Here is a 19,522-nt window from a genome sequence, read left to right on the forward strand (position 1 = left end):
AACACTAACAAGTCTCCTACTCATTTAATTTAGCCTAGAAATACATTAAAATAACACTTAATTTAAAAATGTACTCTCCTGATCCAGTCCCATGCAAAGCATGTTTCTATCGCCATTAAAGTAAGGTATTGTTGTCTAATAGACTACAAAGCATGCATTAAACTTCCCTGTGAAATGCTTCCTGTGTCATGTGGTACATTATTAAGTATGTTAAAAAAAGCATTGAAATGCTAGTATACTTTTAAAAGCATGGCTTAATTTAGTGCTAGATTGCTTGATTAAAATGTACAAATAGAAAGTTCATAAAATTTACTTGAAAAATAGTATTGCAAAGTAAATTCTGCTTGGTAAGTCCTAATTAAAGCCACCATGAATTATTTGTAGCCTTTACTTGAAAATATGGTCTGTTAAATTTACTATCAATTTCTGCATAGAAAATGTTTCCTAGGTTTTTTTAGTAAACCCCACTCCAAATTTTTTTTTCCAAGTATATTGTAGAAGACACTCACATTGGGTTGTTACACTCGCGAGTGCGGAACTGTACTCCACCGCCACAGCTGCGAGAACAGGAACCAAACTTGGTCCACTGACCCCAGTGGCCATCCTGCCTGAGAATGTCTGGTGTCAACTTGATACAGTGACCCTTAAAACAGTGCTGGAGATACAGAGATTACATAGTAAGAGATAAAAAAAGTGTTTTTTCCTGCTTTAGTTCCTCCAAATATATTTAACGTAAATAGTAGAATAGAACTCTACAGTTCCAACCTTCCCTGTTGCACACTTAGTGCCATCGATGGGAGGGCCCTTTTTGGTCTTGCAGAAGAAAGGGTTCTCTGGGTGGCTGCACCACAGCTGCTTGCATGGGTCGTAGGTGCTGTACTAAAAGAAACAGTCATGCTCGCATTCATACATGCAACCTGTGATGAAGTTTACCAAGCAAAGTAAACCAGCACTGATTACAACATGATGTATGATACATTAGAGAGTAGCAGATGTCAAGTTTTCACTCTTATTGATTTTATATATATATATATATATATATATATATATATATATATATATATATAAATATGTATTTTTTTTTGGGGGGGGGGGGGGTTTGCTTTATTAAATGGATGGCTTAATTGTCAAATCTCTGCTTGCACCTGTTTTTACAATATTATATCAGTGCTTGATATTTCTCAAACATTCTGGTTAGGATTTTTTTATAAACCTCTAACATTTAGTATTACAGTTATACAATTAATTAAGTCTCAACTGTTCAATGTAACTGCTTAACTGACTCCATTCAAACTTTGTTTTCTGTATAATTTTAGCCTTAGGTGTGCTGTCTATTTTATTTTATCTATTTATTTATTTTTGTGGGAACTTTTACTCTTTTTAAGAAATGTAAGATTTTGAAAGTTTTTAAACATAAATGAAAAAAATCTCCCATTGGTTTACGTTGATAGAATGTTCGCCATTCAAAATCTAATTGACAGTGATTATATAATTGTAATATTCGCATATGAATTATGACTGGTTTTCATTCTTGCATCTATTTGCATACTAAATTGTGATTGATCTTCCTGTCTTGCATCTATTTAACCATATATAGTTAACTTTACACTAAAACCCAAACTTACCTAAAACATTTACACTGTTCTTTTGTTCTAATGCTTTCTGGGAAGATGTTGAACACATATACTGCATTACCAGATTTACAAACAGTAAATTAAGGTTATGTGGAGTGAAATGGAGAAATCATGGCATGTCACATTGTGAGTGGGATGGTGTCTCTCTTTCACTCACCGCAGTGCACATCATGTAGCCCATTCCAAAATCAAAGCGGCACTGTTCATTCATAGAATAGTGGAGACCAGGCAGCTGGGGCAGAGTTGGCCACTCGTGATCAAAGGGGTCATCACGGAGACAGTCATATGTACTGCAGGAGAAAGATGACTATTTTTGGGTTTGTAATCAGTTAAAAGGAACAAAAGAATATGTTTTTATAGTACAAAGTAGTGAAAAGAAATCAGAATTATTTCCTATTATACTATTCTAAATGGCCAAAAAGTCTGAAAAGTCATTAATTACTCACAGTAATTAGCTGTAAACTATTGCAGAAAAACATAAATATAAACCAGGTCGTGGGAAATGTCTGTTGGAAATGACTTATATTACTGGATCCAGACCACAAAGACCACAATAATAAAAACTTGCTTGTTTGTTTTCAAGCAATTTTTTTTAAAGATATTTAAGATATTACTCATTTTAATGCATATTTTTTCCTCTTATACATTTTCCACAATGTTCCATAGCTTACAACAAAAATAAACTTTGCAAACTGATGCCATAGGATAACTTTTTTAAGTTCCAAAGAACCATATAGACAACTATATGCAAAAATAAAAAATAAAAAAAATGCTTCTTGATAAGAAGGTGCTGCAAAGAACCACTCAAAAACTTGTACATCAAGAGTGTAAGTTCATTTACACACCGCATCAGACCTGTGATCCACAAGTTATAGGAGATCTACAGCTGATAGGAGGCCCGATAACTCACTTGAGGTATCGACTGAGCTCCTGTTGACTGCATCTGGACCAGTGGAAGCGGTGGAAGGCTGCTTGAACCAGAGGAGCCATTATACTGCCCATGGGCACCTCATCTCCACACTCATTCGCCTGGCCATCATGTTCCATCCCCAGCCTGAACACAAAACACATACACAAATAACTCACTCAATCTATAGTCACTTTCTGTACTCAAAGAAATTGTGTGTGAGAATGTGCTTTTATGTATTGTTCAGTGGCCCCAAAAAGTATTTGGAGACTTAAGCTGCACTTTCAAATATATGAATGTCATTGCATTACGTAGTATAGCATAAAGAAAGATAGCACAAGCACACTTTTCAATCCAACCATTTCACAAGTTCAAATTTGATAAAACACTAGATGTATAATTCAAAATTAAGACTAAATATATTTGGGTACTTTCTGGTAGCCTTTCTTTGTTCTACTGTATACAAACGAAGATTTTTTAAATAATATTTTTAGCTATGAAGGTCCATACAATGCAAGTAAATGGTGATCAGAACTTTGAAGCTCCAGAAGTCACATAAAGGCATCGTAAAAGTAATCCATACGACTCCAGTGGTGCAATATATATCTTCAGAAGTGATATAATAGGTGTGGGTGAGAAACAGATCAATATTTATGTCCTTTTTTTACTATAAATCTCCACTTTCACATTCTTTCATATTCGGAAGTGAAAGTGGAGATTTACAGTCAAACATTTTTAAACATTGATCTTTTTCTCACCAGAAATGATTACATCGCTTCAGAAGACATATATTAAACCACTGGAGTCAAATAAATTACTTTTATGCTGCCTTAATGTGATTTTTAGAGCTTCAAATTTCTGGTCACCATTCACTTGCATTGTAAGGACCTACAGAGCTGAAATGTTCTTTTAAAAATCTTTGTTTGTGTTCAGCAGAAGAAAGAAAGGCATACACACTTTGGATGGCATGAGGGTGAGTAAATGGTGAGAGAATTTTCATTTTTGGTGAACTATCCCTTTAAATGTCAAAATACTTTTTGGGGCCACTGTATAGCTTCTTTTAATCCACATTAAAGATTGATATATCCAAAGTGTGTGTTGAAAGTGTGAAACATTTTTAAAAGACTTAAGTTAGTGAACTGTGTGCTAATTGTCCATTCAAATTGAAGTTATGAGATACAACATTAAAGGTTATGTTAGGATTGGTAGATGTTATGGTGGAAGTGCTGGTCAAGTTTTTCTCACACGTGTCCTGTCTCATGGGCCACAACAAAAGCAGAGGAGAAGCCATCCTCGTGATTCAGAGTGCAACTTCTCACAGGATGACACATGCCTGTTACAGGAGCATAACCTACAAACAGTTGGAAGATAAATTCTGAATTAAACCTAAAAGTATTTACATGTTGACTAGACTTTTGAGGCCAGACTGGAGCTTAAACAAATATACAAAACTAGATTTTCTCTTAAGCACTTAAACAGTCTTTAAAAAAGCTGAAGTGTGTAATTTCTGTGCCACTAATGTCAACAAACGGAATTGCGAAAAAGAATCAATTATGTTTTATACATCTGTCCATGGCATCCCTGAATTAACTTCATGGCCCCAAGGAGTCTGCAGAAGGTCCCAGGTTGAAAATCCTGGTGTTAGTGTTTTCATGTAAATTTATGGAATGTCAAAGGACTAATTTTACCCTGCATGCCAGTGGGCCCAAACTCTTGTCTGGTAAGGAAAATAGCATGATCATGGTATTCAGCATCATTCTTGTCCTCTTTCTGCTGCAGGAAGGCCCAGCGACACACGTTCTCTAGACTCTGAGAGGCGTTGCCCAGCTCAATCAAACCCATGGACTGAAAAAAACAACACAAAATGCAAGTTAATACAACACTGTGAAGTGACAACATTTATTTTCAGAAACCACTTCCTGGAAACTATCAATTAAATGTTTGTTAAAAGGGCCATAATCCTACCATTTACTTATACAGTGGCCTCAAAAACAATTTGGACCCTTAAGACAAAATAAAAAATTTATCAATGTCATTACATTAACATTATCAAGCCAAGAGGCATCTGCAAACAAATAAGGCTAGACCTTTTCTCAGTACTAGCTACACTTTTCTTTTCTTTAATATTTGCAATTATATTAAAGCAACTGGCCCCAAGGTCATTTTAGGGGATGTATGAAGTCAGACCTCCTCAAGTTAACACAGGAGTCTTAGTTTATATCTTTTTGTCTTAATTTTGAAATAAATATTTACTGTTTTATCATTTAAAAACTAACAAACTTCTTTTTTTGAAACATTTCAATTGAAAAGTGTGCTTGTGCTATCTTTCTTTTAATATATGCCACTTGTTATGATATTTTGTTGGCAGATGCTATCTGCACCCAGGTGCAAATAATGGTAGATGCTGAGTCCCACAGACACCCTACACCAACCCCTACCCCTATACCTAACCCTACCTTACACAAATTAACCATGGTTTTACTACAGTAACCAGTATCACCACTGTATTTTGTAGTAAAATCAAAGTAACCAAAAAAATAAACATGGTTACTATATAAACACCATATTACTATAGTAACACCATTGTAAATTGCATCAAATCTATGGCTTCTGCCAAAAAACATGGTTACAACAAACAGAAACAGAAACAGAATGGGAAAAAGAGTGCGTCAAATACGGAATCAAACCTGGGTTGAAAAGGCAGTCACACTAGCATTATGCCCAACGCCACTTAAGTGTCCAAATACGTTTTGGGGCCACTGTACATGTGAGAAACATCAATACTATCTCTGCTGGACAGCTAGTGGATTTTCATATCTTTTATATCTGAGACATTTTTGCACTTTTAAGTTCTGTTAATACAACCATTGTCTTCCAACAATGTTTGAAAAGAAAACTGGCTATCGAATACAGTCTTACCTTGGAGGAACAGAGCATCATGATTCTAACCAGCACAACATTAATATGGGCACCCAGAGAGCTGTCCTGATAAATCTCATTCACCTGTGGAACAATTCATAAGAAAAACAAAAAACACAAACAAAGAGAAAAGAAAAAAATAAACATGAAATTACTTCTAGGTGCCTGGACGTGATGGATGGATGTGTAATTCATCTGGGCAATAACACAGCTACTAAAATCAAGTATGTGGGAAAAACATAGCCAGGGGTGAACTGAGAACACTTAAGAGTTTAACAGGCACAGATCTCACACAGTTTACTGCCAGTGAGCTAAAAAGCACAGCACTTAACCTCACTGTCACCTTCAGAAGGATGTGGTGTTGAAGTCTGGACTCTCATCATCATTTTCTTTTGCTTGAACATGTGTGCACATCTGTAACCCCCTTCTTACAAGATAGACTTGATATCACCCATGAAAACAATTCCTTTGAATCTATAGTGTTGAATTTCACTATTACATGGTCCTATAGAAAAGAAACATAATTTTTATTATGCTCACACCTGGCTTCAACTCCTAACTCATTTATACAATGCCTTAGGGCAACATGGAAAGACATCTGTAAGGAGGCATGGAGGCTCTGGGTAGATGTCCAGGGAGTGAGAGAAAAGTAATGAAGCCCTACACACACACACACACACACACACACACACACACACACACACACACACACACACACACAAGACCTTGACAGATGGATGACAGCTTGACTAGGGGCTGTTTTAGAATCTGTTTAAAAGTCATTTAAAAAAAAAAAAAAAAAAAAAAAAAAAAGAGTATGAACAAGGTAAAATGATAAATTTTTTTTAGAAAAAGAGAGGAATTGACGGTGAAATGACAAAAATAGGAGAATTTAAATCTTGCTCTAGTCTCCACTGTTTAACAGTGAGAATTTAACAAGGGAGACTTTCAGTAAATTGTATTATTATATCATTATAACTTCTGATACATTATTAAATAGCAGTGTTTTCTCTTTTCAGGTGGTGGACAACTTCAAGAGTAAAACAAAAATGGCAAGCAGTGTGTAGTGTAAGTCTTTTTCTGAAAATAATGGGAATTCTGGTCAAATACATCCAATTTCTCTGGTTAAAAATAGCCGTCCGAATGGGGGTCCCCCCTGAGTATTTCACGGTAGCCGGTGCGCAAGAGTTATTCACTACAGAAACCATTCTTTCCTTCACCATGTTGATTAGATCTCCTCACAACACGGAAGCTCCGGTATCAGGTAAGCACCATAAGTATGTTTTTAATCCCCTTTTCTCCCAATTTGGAATGCCCAATTCCCACTACTTAGTAGGTCCTCGTGGGATTGTGGTTACTCACCTCAATCCGGGTGGCGGAGGACAAGTCTCAGTTGCCTCCACTTCTGAGACAGTCAATCCACACATCTTATCACATGGCTCGCTGTGCATGACACCACGTAGACTCACAGCATGTGGAGGCTCATGCTACCCTCCGCGATCCACGCACAACTTACCACGCACCCCATTGAGAGCGAGAACCCCTAATCGCGACCACGAGGAGGTTACCCCATGTGACTCTACACTCCCTAGCAACCGGGCCAATTTGGTTGCTTAGGAGACCTGGCTGGAGTCACTCAGCACTCCCTGGATTCGAACTCGTGATTCCAGGGGTGGTAGTCAGCGTCAATACTCGCTGAGCTACCCAGGCCCCACCCCATAAGTATGTTTTTGATTACTCTGTATTTCAGCTGTGATAAGCCCAGCTGTAATGTTGTAGTATTAATCCAAGCGATCATTGAGTGAGAGACAATGCAGGTGACTTCAAAGTAACCGTTTGCTGGCCGCTGACTCAATGTATGTCAAACTTCACTGGCTCATAACACATAAAAATAGTCTTTTGTTGCTAACTGCTGGCTAAAATCTTTAATGTCACAGGGATAAATGAAAGAGACCCACCTAGAGCTCTTTTACATATCTGCGCTGCTCTTACACTTTAGTTTAGAATGCCACAAACACAAGCGGAGTAATACAAACAGTAAAGCTTCCGAGTGCTGATGGTGCGAGACATCAGTTCTCATGGAACGTGACTCTTCCAATCAGTATCGAGAACTGGAACTAACAGTTATATAAAAATATTAAAATTTTTATTGTATAATTTTTTTAATTGAATGGCATTGAAAAAAAATTCCATCATGTTTACACATACAACATAACTCCATCTTAAGAAAGATACACTGTCAACTTAATAGGAAGTAAATATTTTCCAGATAATATTTTATTAATTTATTTTGGCTTTAGTTGGATAAAAATATAAAAGCCAATTATTTAATTTTTTAATATTATGTTTATTATTTTTCTCACACAGAGGGTCACTCGCAAGGGGATCTTCGAATTTAGGAGTCCTTGGCATCAAAAAGTTTGAAACCCCCTGATCTAACACATCAAATCTGGATGGGAAAAAAGGGTAAACAAATTACCAACAAAAAATAAATTCTTATTTACAACCAAAATCTTGAAATTGCCTCACTTTTACCAATCCATAATTTTGCCAGTTTTATTCTTATTTCATTGAAAGTAGTTAGACTCATCAAACCACCAGTTGTTCACGAACCACAGTATGAGAACCACTGTTATTAATATACTTATTTCCCATGACATTTGTACCACTTGTTAATATAACAGTTCATGACCATTGTTGCTAAGGGTGAAAAAATGTAAGTAGCTATATCTATGAAACAGTGCTAGGTAACCCTGTACCCACCTGAAGCTATGTCTCTACCCAAGACATTCTCAGCCACTAGGCAATGACAGCTCTTTAACCCAGCACATAAATGACTATTATTAGCAATGCTTAACAAAGTCTCTCATTAGGACTTTTTTATTCTGTTTGTATGCCCTCCTCTCTCTCTCTCTATCTCTCTCTCACACACACACACACACAAACACACACATTTATACAGTACTAATACCCTTAGCTCATTAGCACTGTCTCTGGCCTTCTGCAGGACCCTGTCAGTATTTTATTGGTCCAGTTGTCTGCTAGTAGCAGGCAGGTAGCTAATTGACATGCATGAGGCCAAAGTGGCAGAAAATCATTAGGACTAAATTAATAATTCAGCAAGGTCTTCCACCTGAGCTTACCTTCTGCTTAGCAATGGAACCACCGCACAAACAAGAATAAACTGTGTATGAAAGAATTATGCGGTTGGACAGAGGATGGAGAGAAACTGAAAAATAAATAAAACATGGAGCGACATTCAAAGAGCTTTCTTAGTTGATACCTTGGTAGCATGTCCAGTTTAAAGGGATTGTTCACCCAAAAATTCAAATTATGGCATGATTTACTCACCCTCATGTCATTCCAAACCTGAATGCATTTTTATTTATATTTTTGTCATGGCACACAATAAAAAAATAAAAATAAAAATAAAATCTTCAAAGTTTTCCATACAACAAAGCTTTGAAATCAAATATGGCGGCCTTAGATGTCAATGAAGTTTTTGTCACACTAAGAAACGGAACTTTGGCGGAGGGAAACATCATCACTGAATAATGACTTACATTTGGTTCTTTTGTCACATAGTTATCCTATGGGTTCTGAAGGCTCACAATATAGCTCTAATGTATGGGACTTTCCCCTAGTGGACAGTAGGGGTCGCTAAAGGTATGACTTTTACTTTGAAGTTCTTGTTGTGTCTTTGTTCTTGGTGTCTCCCTTAACTGTTTCCAGATGCAGTTGTTGCCTAGTTAGTACTTGTGTGTTTAAACCCCATGTGTTCAATCTGTCTTTGTCCAGCATTATTTGATGTTTCTGGTTTTTGTTTTTTTGTTTTTTGCTTTTGGAAGCTTGACAAATGTCGTCACAATTAACTATGCTTGTGTGGAAAAGAGCTGTGAGATGATTTTTCAAAAATTCTCATTTTGTGTTCCATAGAAAAAATAACTGCATATGGGTTTGGAATGACCTGAGAGAGCAAGTAAATAATGACAAAATTTTAAGTTTGAGGTGAGCTATTCATTTTAAAATTGGAAAATGAAATGAAATGGGAAAATAACGTTTTTAGAAAAACAAGGAAATAATGGAGGGAAAGTTTAGTGGTTGTGCAGGTTCATTTCCAAGTCAGGTCTTGTCCAAGATCTCAACTACTTCAATCTTTAAGGTAGAAAACCTTGTCAGGGATGTGGGTGGAATTTCTTAACTTGAGTAGTGGTCAAGGAGACAGATGGAGGTTCCGCATTAAGCTTGCTCAGTTTCCAACCCTGAAGTGTACAGTTATGCTACTTTCCTGGACCAAGTGTTTTATTCCCAAAGACTTTGCTTACACCAGGTTTAACCAAACATTAAATTGTGACAAATTATGGCATCCATGTAAATGTTTGTTTCTGATATAATCATGGTCAGATATTACCATGGTGCAGCATACTTCCAAATGTTGTTTGAGTGATGTGATCACAAAAATTTTTGCACCTCGTTTACACCTGTATTCAGATTAGATTACCCTAGTAATACAAAGTGTAAAAAGGGCTATAGTGATAAGGTAGGAGGGTTGTTTCAGTTAAATGGTTATGGGTTACCCCACCTGAATTCAAACCTGGAAATGCCTTCATATCTTAGAACAATAACCATTAGGCTACCACCCCAAATTTCAGATCTAAAAATATTTATGAAATCCCATTGGGGTGAACATAGTCATGCAATGACTAAACACCAGTTGTGAAGAAGTGAACACTGTGAATAGATAATAGTTTGAGGGAAACTTACAATGTTCATAAGAGTCAGCAGATACTTCTGGATATGTTCTCTGCCATGGAACATCACCACAGAGCAGTCCACCCCCAGCAGAACCTCGATGTTAAAGATGTCATCTTCATAAGTCTCTCGGCGTGCTCGTGTATTACTCTTTACTCTCTTCTTAAAACTGTGAGGTAAGAACTCCATTCCATTCAGACCACCCAGAGGAGAACCTTAAAGCAGAACACACACAGATCCTTACAATCAAAGAGTATCATTCAAATGTGACATCATGACTGCTGCCAAAAGGCCTTTGAATGTAGATTAAAGGGATAGTTCACCCAAAAATGAAAATTCTTTACTATATAATAAAAAGTGGAAGAGGACTAGGGCTGTCAAAACCCAAAATTACCACACAAAAAAGCACAATAAAAGTACTATATAAGTGGTCCATATGACTCATGCACAGTAACACTAACTAGCATCAACAAAGCTTAATAAATGCTGTAAAAAATATTGTTGATTGTTAGTACATAATACCTAATGCATTTATGTTAACGAATGAAACCTTATTGTAAAGTCTTACCCTCATGCACTATATTCCAAATCTTCTGAAGTTATACTAAAGCTTCGTGGGAGGAACACACCAAATTTAAGCCATTTTTCACTCATAATCTTCTCCTCTCTTTGTCAGCTAATAACTGCTGTGACTGGATAATTGAGTAAGAGAGTTGAACTCGAGAGCCAGATCAGTCCAATTCATGAATTAATCAAAGTCCAGTTTTGTGAACTGCATCAACCAATTCATTGATAAGATCTGACTCAAAATCACTGTTGATTCATGAATCAGACATTGCTACTTCTCTCAAGAACTCTCATGAATGTGCCACGGAGAGCTATTGTAACTCTTTTTGTTTATCTAAAAACAGGTCCTCCACAACAATAATGACAACAGAACACAACACAGCTGCACAAAAAACAGAACAGAACTTACTTAACATGTCTTAATAGTTTGTAGTCGAAGACTTGATGCATTTGTATGCCCAGCCTTATTTTTTTGAATGGAGTACTCAGAAATCAAACAGAAACATAGAGGAGGCTAAAGGCAGCCACAGTTACATCATGTCCTAACCTGACAGAAAACGACACACGATAAAAGGTATCTTTCCTATGTTAATTAAAGTTTTTGTCCTAACCACCCTTGACGAGTGATGGTACATTCTATCAATCGTTTGTTTTCTATTTTCGGCATCGCATGGGTAACTCTGTCCAATGTGAACTGACACAGGTCCAAAAACATAAAAAAATAAGGCTGGGCATAGAAATGCATCAATTCTTTTACTATAAAGTCTTCAGATATGTTTAGTAAGTCATCTGTTTTGTGTTCAGCTGTGTTGTGTTCTGCTGTGTTATCGCTGTGGAGGACCTGCATTTAGATAAACAAACGAATGTTCGCTTGAATGCCCCAATGTCATGAGGAGGCCATGTGAACTGTAGCTCTCGTGCCCTATTCACTAAATAATACATTAGATTTCAGTTTGTTTCTCACCAAACCGTATCGTATACTTTCATAACAATCATGAGTCTCATGGAATAATTTATTAGACTTCTGAATGATACTTTTGTGTCCTTTTGAAGCTTGAAGAGGTGGTCACCATAAACTGCCATTGTATGACATCACTGAGCACAAAGTTTTTTCACACTTTCTCCCTTTGTGTTAAGAAAAATAAAGAAAGTCATATATGGTTATAACAACACAGGGGTAAACTATTTTTCATTTTTGGGTAAACTATCTCTTTAAGATCCTTATTCAGCCCATTAATGAATATGGAAATGTGCAATAATAAACAAACAAAATGGTGAAAAAAGTACATGTCCTTGTGATCTCTTAAAAATGTGCAGTCTCCTCTCTCTGTTTCTATATTTCTTTCTTTCTCACTTTCCTCTTCCTTGCTCTCCTTCTTGTCACCTTATACACAGCACAAACGCTCTCTCCACTCAAAAAGCTTTCATGTTCAGATGCGGTACCACTGAGGTATGTCTCTCAGACCAAAACAGCTTGAGTGAGGGACAGAGTGAGATGAGAGTGAACTAAAACGGATGAAACATGACTTTGCCTTTGACTCCCCTTATAAGTAAAAAAAGTACTGTGGTGGCAGCCTGGTATGTCGATGACCATGGCACTTTGATATGCACTATGGTACAGAATGATTACCATTTTCATATAGTATGGTATTTATACTCCAAGGTGTGTATATATATATATATATATATATATATATATATATATATATATATATACATACTACAGAGTACATGCATACAGTACATACTGTATATATTTGTAATGTGTGTATATATAAGATATACACACATTATGAATATATATGTACTGTATGCATGTACTCTGTAGTATATATATATATATATATATATATATATATATATATATATATATATATATACTACAGAGTACATGCATACAGTACATATATATTCATAATGTGTGTATATATAAGATATACACACATTATGAATATATATGTACTGTATGCATGTACTCTGTAGGACCTAGCTGGACCAACCTTTTTCGGGGAAAACATGAATTAAATAGAAACTCATACTGACATTCTTTCTGGGGATCAGCAATTGGGATTTTCAGATCAATACACACCAATTAGACACTGTACACTTGGTACCTGGTGAACACAAATAATAGACTCTCTCTCTGTGTAGAGCCTAATTCAAACAAATGTTCAGTTCCTTTGTTTAAGAGTGGAGTCCCCTAGTATAGCACTTTTAGAGTAATTTATGTAAATATAGTCTATTATGGTTCAGAATTGAGGGATCTTGGCTAATGTTTCTAGTTTAGGGAGAGGAAAAGCAGTGTACATTCTCTGATTATGATAAAGAGAGGCCCCTAGAGCTTTCATAAGTTCTTAGCAAATCTTTTTCTACTATAGCTGGCTTGTGTTTAAGCAATCTAGTTTAAATCAGGTGAACTTGTAATGAAAGTCTTGCATTTACAGAGTTGACTACAAATTATATGTAGGGGAGACCAGGGTTAGTTGTCACCTTTTTTATACTTCTCAGGGTATGAATATTTCTCAGGGTCTGTATAGACACACGCCTTAAAGTTTTGGCCACAAAAAAGGGTCTTGAACATTCCCATTATTACATAGGAACAAAGATTATTAAATGAAAGAAGTACGTACATAGAACACAGGCTGACAGTTTGTGACAACACACTCCAATGCCAGGACATGTTGCCAGACTATATGGGGTAAGTTGTCACAATGGAACCTGCCATTAAAGGCCTATTATAGGCTTTTCAGCTAAATGTAAACATTAAAACAATTATTAAAAAACATAAAACGATTTATGAAGCAGCTACATCAATTTAAAAATTAATGTACAAATGTATCAAACCATATTTTTGGCAAACACATATTGGAATTAATAAACTGTATACATGTTTTAAATATAATAATTAATTCATGTGACAAATTGCCTCAATAAAAATGTGAAATTTTTTCCCTGATTTTCCATTTGTGAAAAATATCCTTGTCCTGAGAACAAATTTTATTTTCAATAAAAATATACCTTCATTATACAGCTGACCTTCGCCTTAAAAGGATAGTTCACCCAAAAATTTTAATTCTCATCATCATCATCATCATCATCATCATCATCATCATCACCATCATCATTATTTAATCACCCTCATGCCATCACAGATGTGTATGACTTTCTTTCTTCTGCTGAACACAAACGAAGATTTTTAGAAGAATATTTCAGCTCTGTAGGTCCATACAATGCAAGTGAATGGGTACCAAAATTTTGACGGTCCAAAAAACATGTAAAGGCAGCATTAGACTCCAGTGGTTATATCCATGTCTTCAGAAGCAATATGATAAGTGTGGGTGAGAAACAGATCAATAGTCCTTTTGACGATCAATCCCCACTTTCTCTTTCACTTTCTTCTTTTGTTTTGGCAATTCACATTCTTTGTGCATATCACCACCTACTGGGTAGGGAGGAGAATTTATAGTAAAAAAAGACTTAAATATTGATCTGTTTCCCACCCACACCTATCATATTGCTTCTGAATATATGGATTTAACCCCTGGAGACTCATAGATTACTTTTATACTGCCTTTATATACTTTTTGGACCTTTCAAAATTTTGGTACAAATTGACAATGTGTATTAGCTTGTTTAACATGACAAATTAAAATTAAAATGAGCAGGTTTTGCTTGTGCAATCTGCTTTTCATTATTTTGAATCATCATATTGTGTGTTTAATAGAACAGTACAGTTGGATTAAACTGAACAGCAAAACCAAAGATATTCCCTGTTTCTGAAACTGTAGAGTTTTCTATATAAAGTGAAATTATATAATAGACACCAAGAGCTACTGTAGCATGTTAGGGTGACTTTAGTTTTGTAGTGATAAGGACAAAAGCCAATTACCAGGACATCAAGACAAAAGGTCATGGCAAAAGGTTAAACATTGGCTTTGAATAAAAATGATTGTCTAAGTAGTATTAGAATTGACCATGCAATTCATTCCAGGGTTAGGTGTCATTCGAAGAAGCAGCTAGTGAGACCAATGAGCAAAGATGTAGACCCTAGTCTAAATGCACGTATGCAGGTTTGTAAATCTTATACATTTGATATACTGCTTTATACATACCAGTACTATATATTGGGAAAGTACATACTGTATTTTCAGATGTTGGGATTTTACCTATATGAACTAAAGCAACACAATTCTAGAACATTTTTACACAACTTGATTTCATTCCATTTGAGTTGGAACTACATTCAAACTTTTAATAGCACTGAAGAAACTGGTCAGGGGATTTTCATTTCCAGCATACTTTGCTCGGGACTGGATGGGGTGAACAAATGTTGAAATTAAGTATTATTTTATGCATTTTTGAGCAAGATGAGAATAGGAGGAGATTTGTTCATGTTTAATGTTATATTGGGTATTTAAAAAGAGTGTCTGTTATGCTGGAGTTTTGGGGGTTACCATTGTGGTGAAGATTGGCATTTGTGCTCAGGTTGAGGATGGACTTTCACGTTCAAGTGATACTTAATTTGAGTGCTGCTCATCTCTATAAGCAGTTGCTATTAAATTGACAGTGCAACAGTTTCATTGTCCTTACACATGCTCACATGGCATATACTAATGATTAATAAATCAAATTAAGTTGGACCAACATAAGAAAATGAATTAAATTAAACATTAATATTTTTAATTTGATGAACCTAATAAAGTTGAGTTAAAATTACTATAAGGGTAATTTAGTTGACCTAATTCAACTAAATCATGTTGGCTGAATAAAACTAAGAAATGTAATTGCTTGTAAAAACTTTCTTAAATTCAATTAAGTAAGGGTAATGACTTTTAGTAAGTGTTCGTGGCAATACAGTGGTATACACATTGAGAACTAAGATGAGTCAAGTTTGGTATTAAGGTATACCTATGAAGTAACAATAAAAAAAAAACAGTCAGTCAGCATCACTTCACTATACTCTCATTGCCACAGTCAAGTGAGTATTACAATGTCAGCTCACTCCCATTTGTATACCACAGTCATCATATTTCAAGGGTAACAGCATTCAGTGTGCTACTGAGTTTTTTTTTTGCTATTGACTAAAAATAGAAAGCTACAAATAAGCAGATCCTGTGTTTTTGGTTGCCAAGCAGAGAGATCAAGCCTGCTTCTAGTTATGCCCTGACCTATGTCACTGCTGCTTAAATTGTAGGCTGGGCAGTCAGTAACTGTTGCCAATTATCATAATTCCTCGAATCAATGAGCGCTGGGGTTGTCAGTTCTGACATTTGAGGCTCGAAAGGGTTATTCCTTTTCAGGAAATGGGCGCATCACAAATAACTGCAAGTATAAAATGAAAAATAAATCTTTGAAGTAGAATCTTTGCTTTGAAAATGAAATCAAAGTCATTCAGATCTGCTAACAACTGGAGAAATCCTCTTTGAATATGGCAGTGGAAATTTGGATACACTTTAGAAGAGTCTTTCGACTTGTTTTTCGTATAAATATACCACAGAAACTCTGTTTTCCCTTTTCAAATTCTTGATCGTAAAGTTAATCTTGAACAAAATTCTAAATGATTATTGCAAAACACACTGCGAGGCAAAACACATTTCCATGTGGAAATCTTTTTTTTAGCTTAGATTTAACTTTATGGCAACCCCTGGAAAAATATGCACTGGAAAGTCTTAAAAATAAAGATGTGATAAGTGTGGAAAAACAATGGAAATCTAAAGTAAATGAAACCACTGTGAGTTACAGGACTTGACGTGCAAAACAAACAGAAGCTGTAAGGAAAGTTCCTTACACTCCAAACTGCACTTACTTCTACAAAGTTGGGCACAATGTCACATTAATGCAACTATTGTACCTCAGTCTTGTTATACGTGGATAAATAAACCCATGATTATGAATGTTGCATGAATTTTGGGTTGTTTATGAATGTTATATCTTGTTTCTTTCATAAGAGGGTTCACCTGGTTAGACAAGCAAAAGTATTCTCCATGTCTGACTACATGATACTGAGAGTGATGAATGTGTGACACAGTATGGGGGGCTAGTTGTCACCTAAAGGTTGACAGAAATGATAAGCAGGTGGACATGACTGTGTCAGGTGGCATAAATCTCACATACAGCATAGAAAGCTGAATCAGTATATTAGGTAAACAGCGGCTACTTTTCTGGACAACTAGTAAATATGAGCACATATAAAACATTTTGCAAACGATTTCATCTAAAGCAACTTATAGGCCATTCAGATCAAACGTGCTTTTGCATAATTCTTTATGTAAATAGGCGGTAGACGAAAGTCTCTGACCAATGTGCAGTGCTGCACTGTTTTTTCAGCAACTCGTGCAGGAGCGCAGCGTTGTTAAAATGCCGTGTAACTTCAACGAAAGCCCCTTTCTAGGTAAGTCATTCCACTCGGCAGCCATCTTGGGAACGCTTCCAGGCAGCTATTTTCTATGGATACAAGTGGCATAAAAGTACAGCTCCTATCTACTTGAATGTGGAAAGACTGAATTCTCCAAAGCAATTGGTCAAGATTACAATCAAATAAAATAATTCAAATCAGCAGTAAAATCTGAAAACAGTGGTATCATAAATTGTGCTTCTTTATCTCAGATTACAATAAACACGCTCTTTTTTTTTAGGCTGGTCCAGCAAATGCGCATGCTAGTTCTCAAGTTAACTGACAGGCAATGTCTATATCTGAAAGGTGATTGGCTCTTTTACCTGTGAGACGGGACTTCCTTTTCTACACCCCCGATATTGGTTGTTCCAATTTCTCCTATTCATTTTAAAGGGATAGTTCATTAAAAAATGAAAATTCTATCATCATTTACTCACCCTCATGTCATCCCAGATGTGTATGACCTTCTTTCTTCTGCTGAACTCAAAACATCTCAGCTCTGTAGGTCTATACAATGAAAGTGAATGGTGGCCAAAACTTTAGCCGCTTTTCCACCATCGGTCTGAAACCATACAGTTCCCTCCCGATCTGGGCCAGCTGGCACGGTTACAGTTACTTTTTCCACTGTGGTGCGGTGAAATCAGAAGAATGTATGCAACAGATCCATCTGTTGGTGATGGTGTGAGATGTAAACACTGGAGCGAGTGCGCTATGGAGGATGATCGCATATCCCATTTTTTAGGAATGCTTTTTTCTCTAGTTTTACTCTGCTAACAAACAGCAAAGACACGGACCATGTCACAAAAAAGAAAGTAAAGAGAAAAAGGCGAGAGGTTTACCATCATTTGCTGAGGGTTTGCCCACCGGACACGAACATGCAGAAAGGTAAAAGGTTTCAGACAAGCTATAAAGGATATTTATTGACAAAATATTATATAAGTATTATATGAAAATAGTATATGAGAATATATTGATGTATTTTGAGTTTAAAGAGCTAGTAATCTACTTCCCTGATGGAAAAGGCTTTTAGAAAAATAAATGTAGGCTACAATACCAGTTAAAGGAATAGTTCACCCAAAAAGGAAAATTCTCTCATTATTCACTTACCCTGATGCCATCCCATTTGTGTATGACTGTCTTTCTTCAGCAGAACACAAATGAAGATTTTTAGAAGTACACGGGTGCCAGCACTTTGATGGTCCAAAAGTCATATTTAGGCAGCGTAATCCACATGACTCCAGTCGGTCAATGAATGTCTTCTGAAGCAAATCGATACGTTTGTGTAAAAAATAGATAATTAAAATGTTGTTGACTTTTAAAAAGCGCTTTCTGCCAGCAGCTGACTCCAAGCGTGATGAAAGCGCTTCGGCGAATTCACGCAAGAATTCGGAAGCGGCGCTTATTTACAACAGAAGAACGAACGTCATGCGAGAGTTCAGCTATTTCAAACCAAATCAGAGCCCTGGAAGGAAGCGCCGATTTAAAGTTAAAAACATTTTAATTATCTACTTGTTTCTTACATAAACCTATCGATTCGCTTCAGAAGACATTCATTGATTGACTGGAGTAGCATGGATTACTGTTATGCTGCCTAAATATGACTTTTGGACTATCAAAGTGCTGGCACTTTCATTATAAACTTTCATTATATGGACCTGACAGAGCTCTATCTTCTTCTAAAAATCTTAATTTGTCTGGGATGGCATCAGGGTAAGTGAATAATGAGAGAATTTTAGTTTTTGGGTGAACTATTCCTTAAAAACCATCATAATAAAACCATGACGATACACTAAACGAGTCCCACGTACTAAAGCAATTCCACCAGCATGGTTGAGAGTGGTAGCTTACCGTGCCGAGAATTCCGGGCCAAGAATGGTTTATAATTGTTCCTTGCCAAACCATGCTCAAGTGGAAATGCTCCTGTAACCGTTTCGTACCGTGCTCAGAACCGTTCGGCCCTATGGTGGAAAGTGGCTTTTATTTTTATTTTATCCCCTTTTTCTCCCAATTTGGAATGCCCAATTCCCACTACTTAGTAGGTCCTCAAGAGGACACGGTTACTCACCTCAATCCGGGTGGCGGAGGACAAGTCTCAGTTGCCTCCACTTCTGAGACAGTCAATCTGCGTATCTTATCACATGGCTCATTGTGCATGACATCGCAGAGACTCACAGCATGGGAGGCTCATGCTACCCTCCGCGAACCACGCACAACTTACCACGTGCCCCATTGAGAGCGAGAACCCCTAATCACGACCACGAGGAGATTACCCCATTTGCTCTACCCTCCCTAGCAACCGGGCCAATATGGTTGCTTAGGAGACCTGGCTGGAGTCACTCAGCACGCCCT

The 19,522-nt window shown here is 36.5% G+C and overlaps 1 protein-coding gene across 3 annotated transcripts in view; it reads right to left on the bottom strand.

The window, feature by feature from the left end:
* The window catches only part of LOC127429398 (A disintegrin and metalloproteinase with thrombospondin motifs 2-like), an 89,282-nt gene that overhangs the window by 23,025 nt on the left and 46,735 nt on the right, over nt 1-19,522 (bottom strand). For all 3 annotated transcript variants that reach the window (XR_007895273.1, XR_007895274.1, XM_051678410.1), the window contains exons 4-11: nt 10,225-10,427; nt 5,461-5,544; nt 4,230-4,386; nt 3,787-3,892; nt 2,545-2,688; nt 1,792-1,924; nt 766-879; nt 510-655 (exon numbers count right to left, since the gene is read on the bottom strand). Coding sequence is in view for 1 of the 3 variants with exons in the window: in XM_051678410.1 (XP_051534370.1) it covers nt 510-655; nt 766-879; nt 1,792-1,924; nt 2,545-2,688; nt 3,787-3,892; nt 4,230-4,386; nt 5,461-5,544; nt 10,225-10,427 (1,087 nt within the window). In the remaining 2 variants the exon portion in view is untranslated. The remainder of the gene's footprint in view (nt 1-509; nt 656-765; nt 880-1,791; nt 1,925-2,544; nt 2,689-3,786; nt 3,893-4,229; nt 4,387-5,460; nt 5,545-10,224; nt 10,428-19,522) is intronic.

This window comes from Myxocyprinus asiaticus, chromosome 38 (genome assembly GCF_019703515.2).
Source record: "Myxocyprinus asiaticus isolate MX2 ecotype Aquarium Trade chromosome 38, UBuf_Myxa_2, whole genome shotgun sequence".
NCBI classification, from domain to species: Eukaryota; Metazoa; Chordata; class Actinopteri; order Cypriniformes; family Catostomidae; genus Myxocyprinus; species Myxocyprinus asiaticus.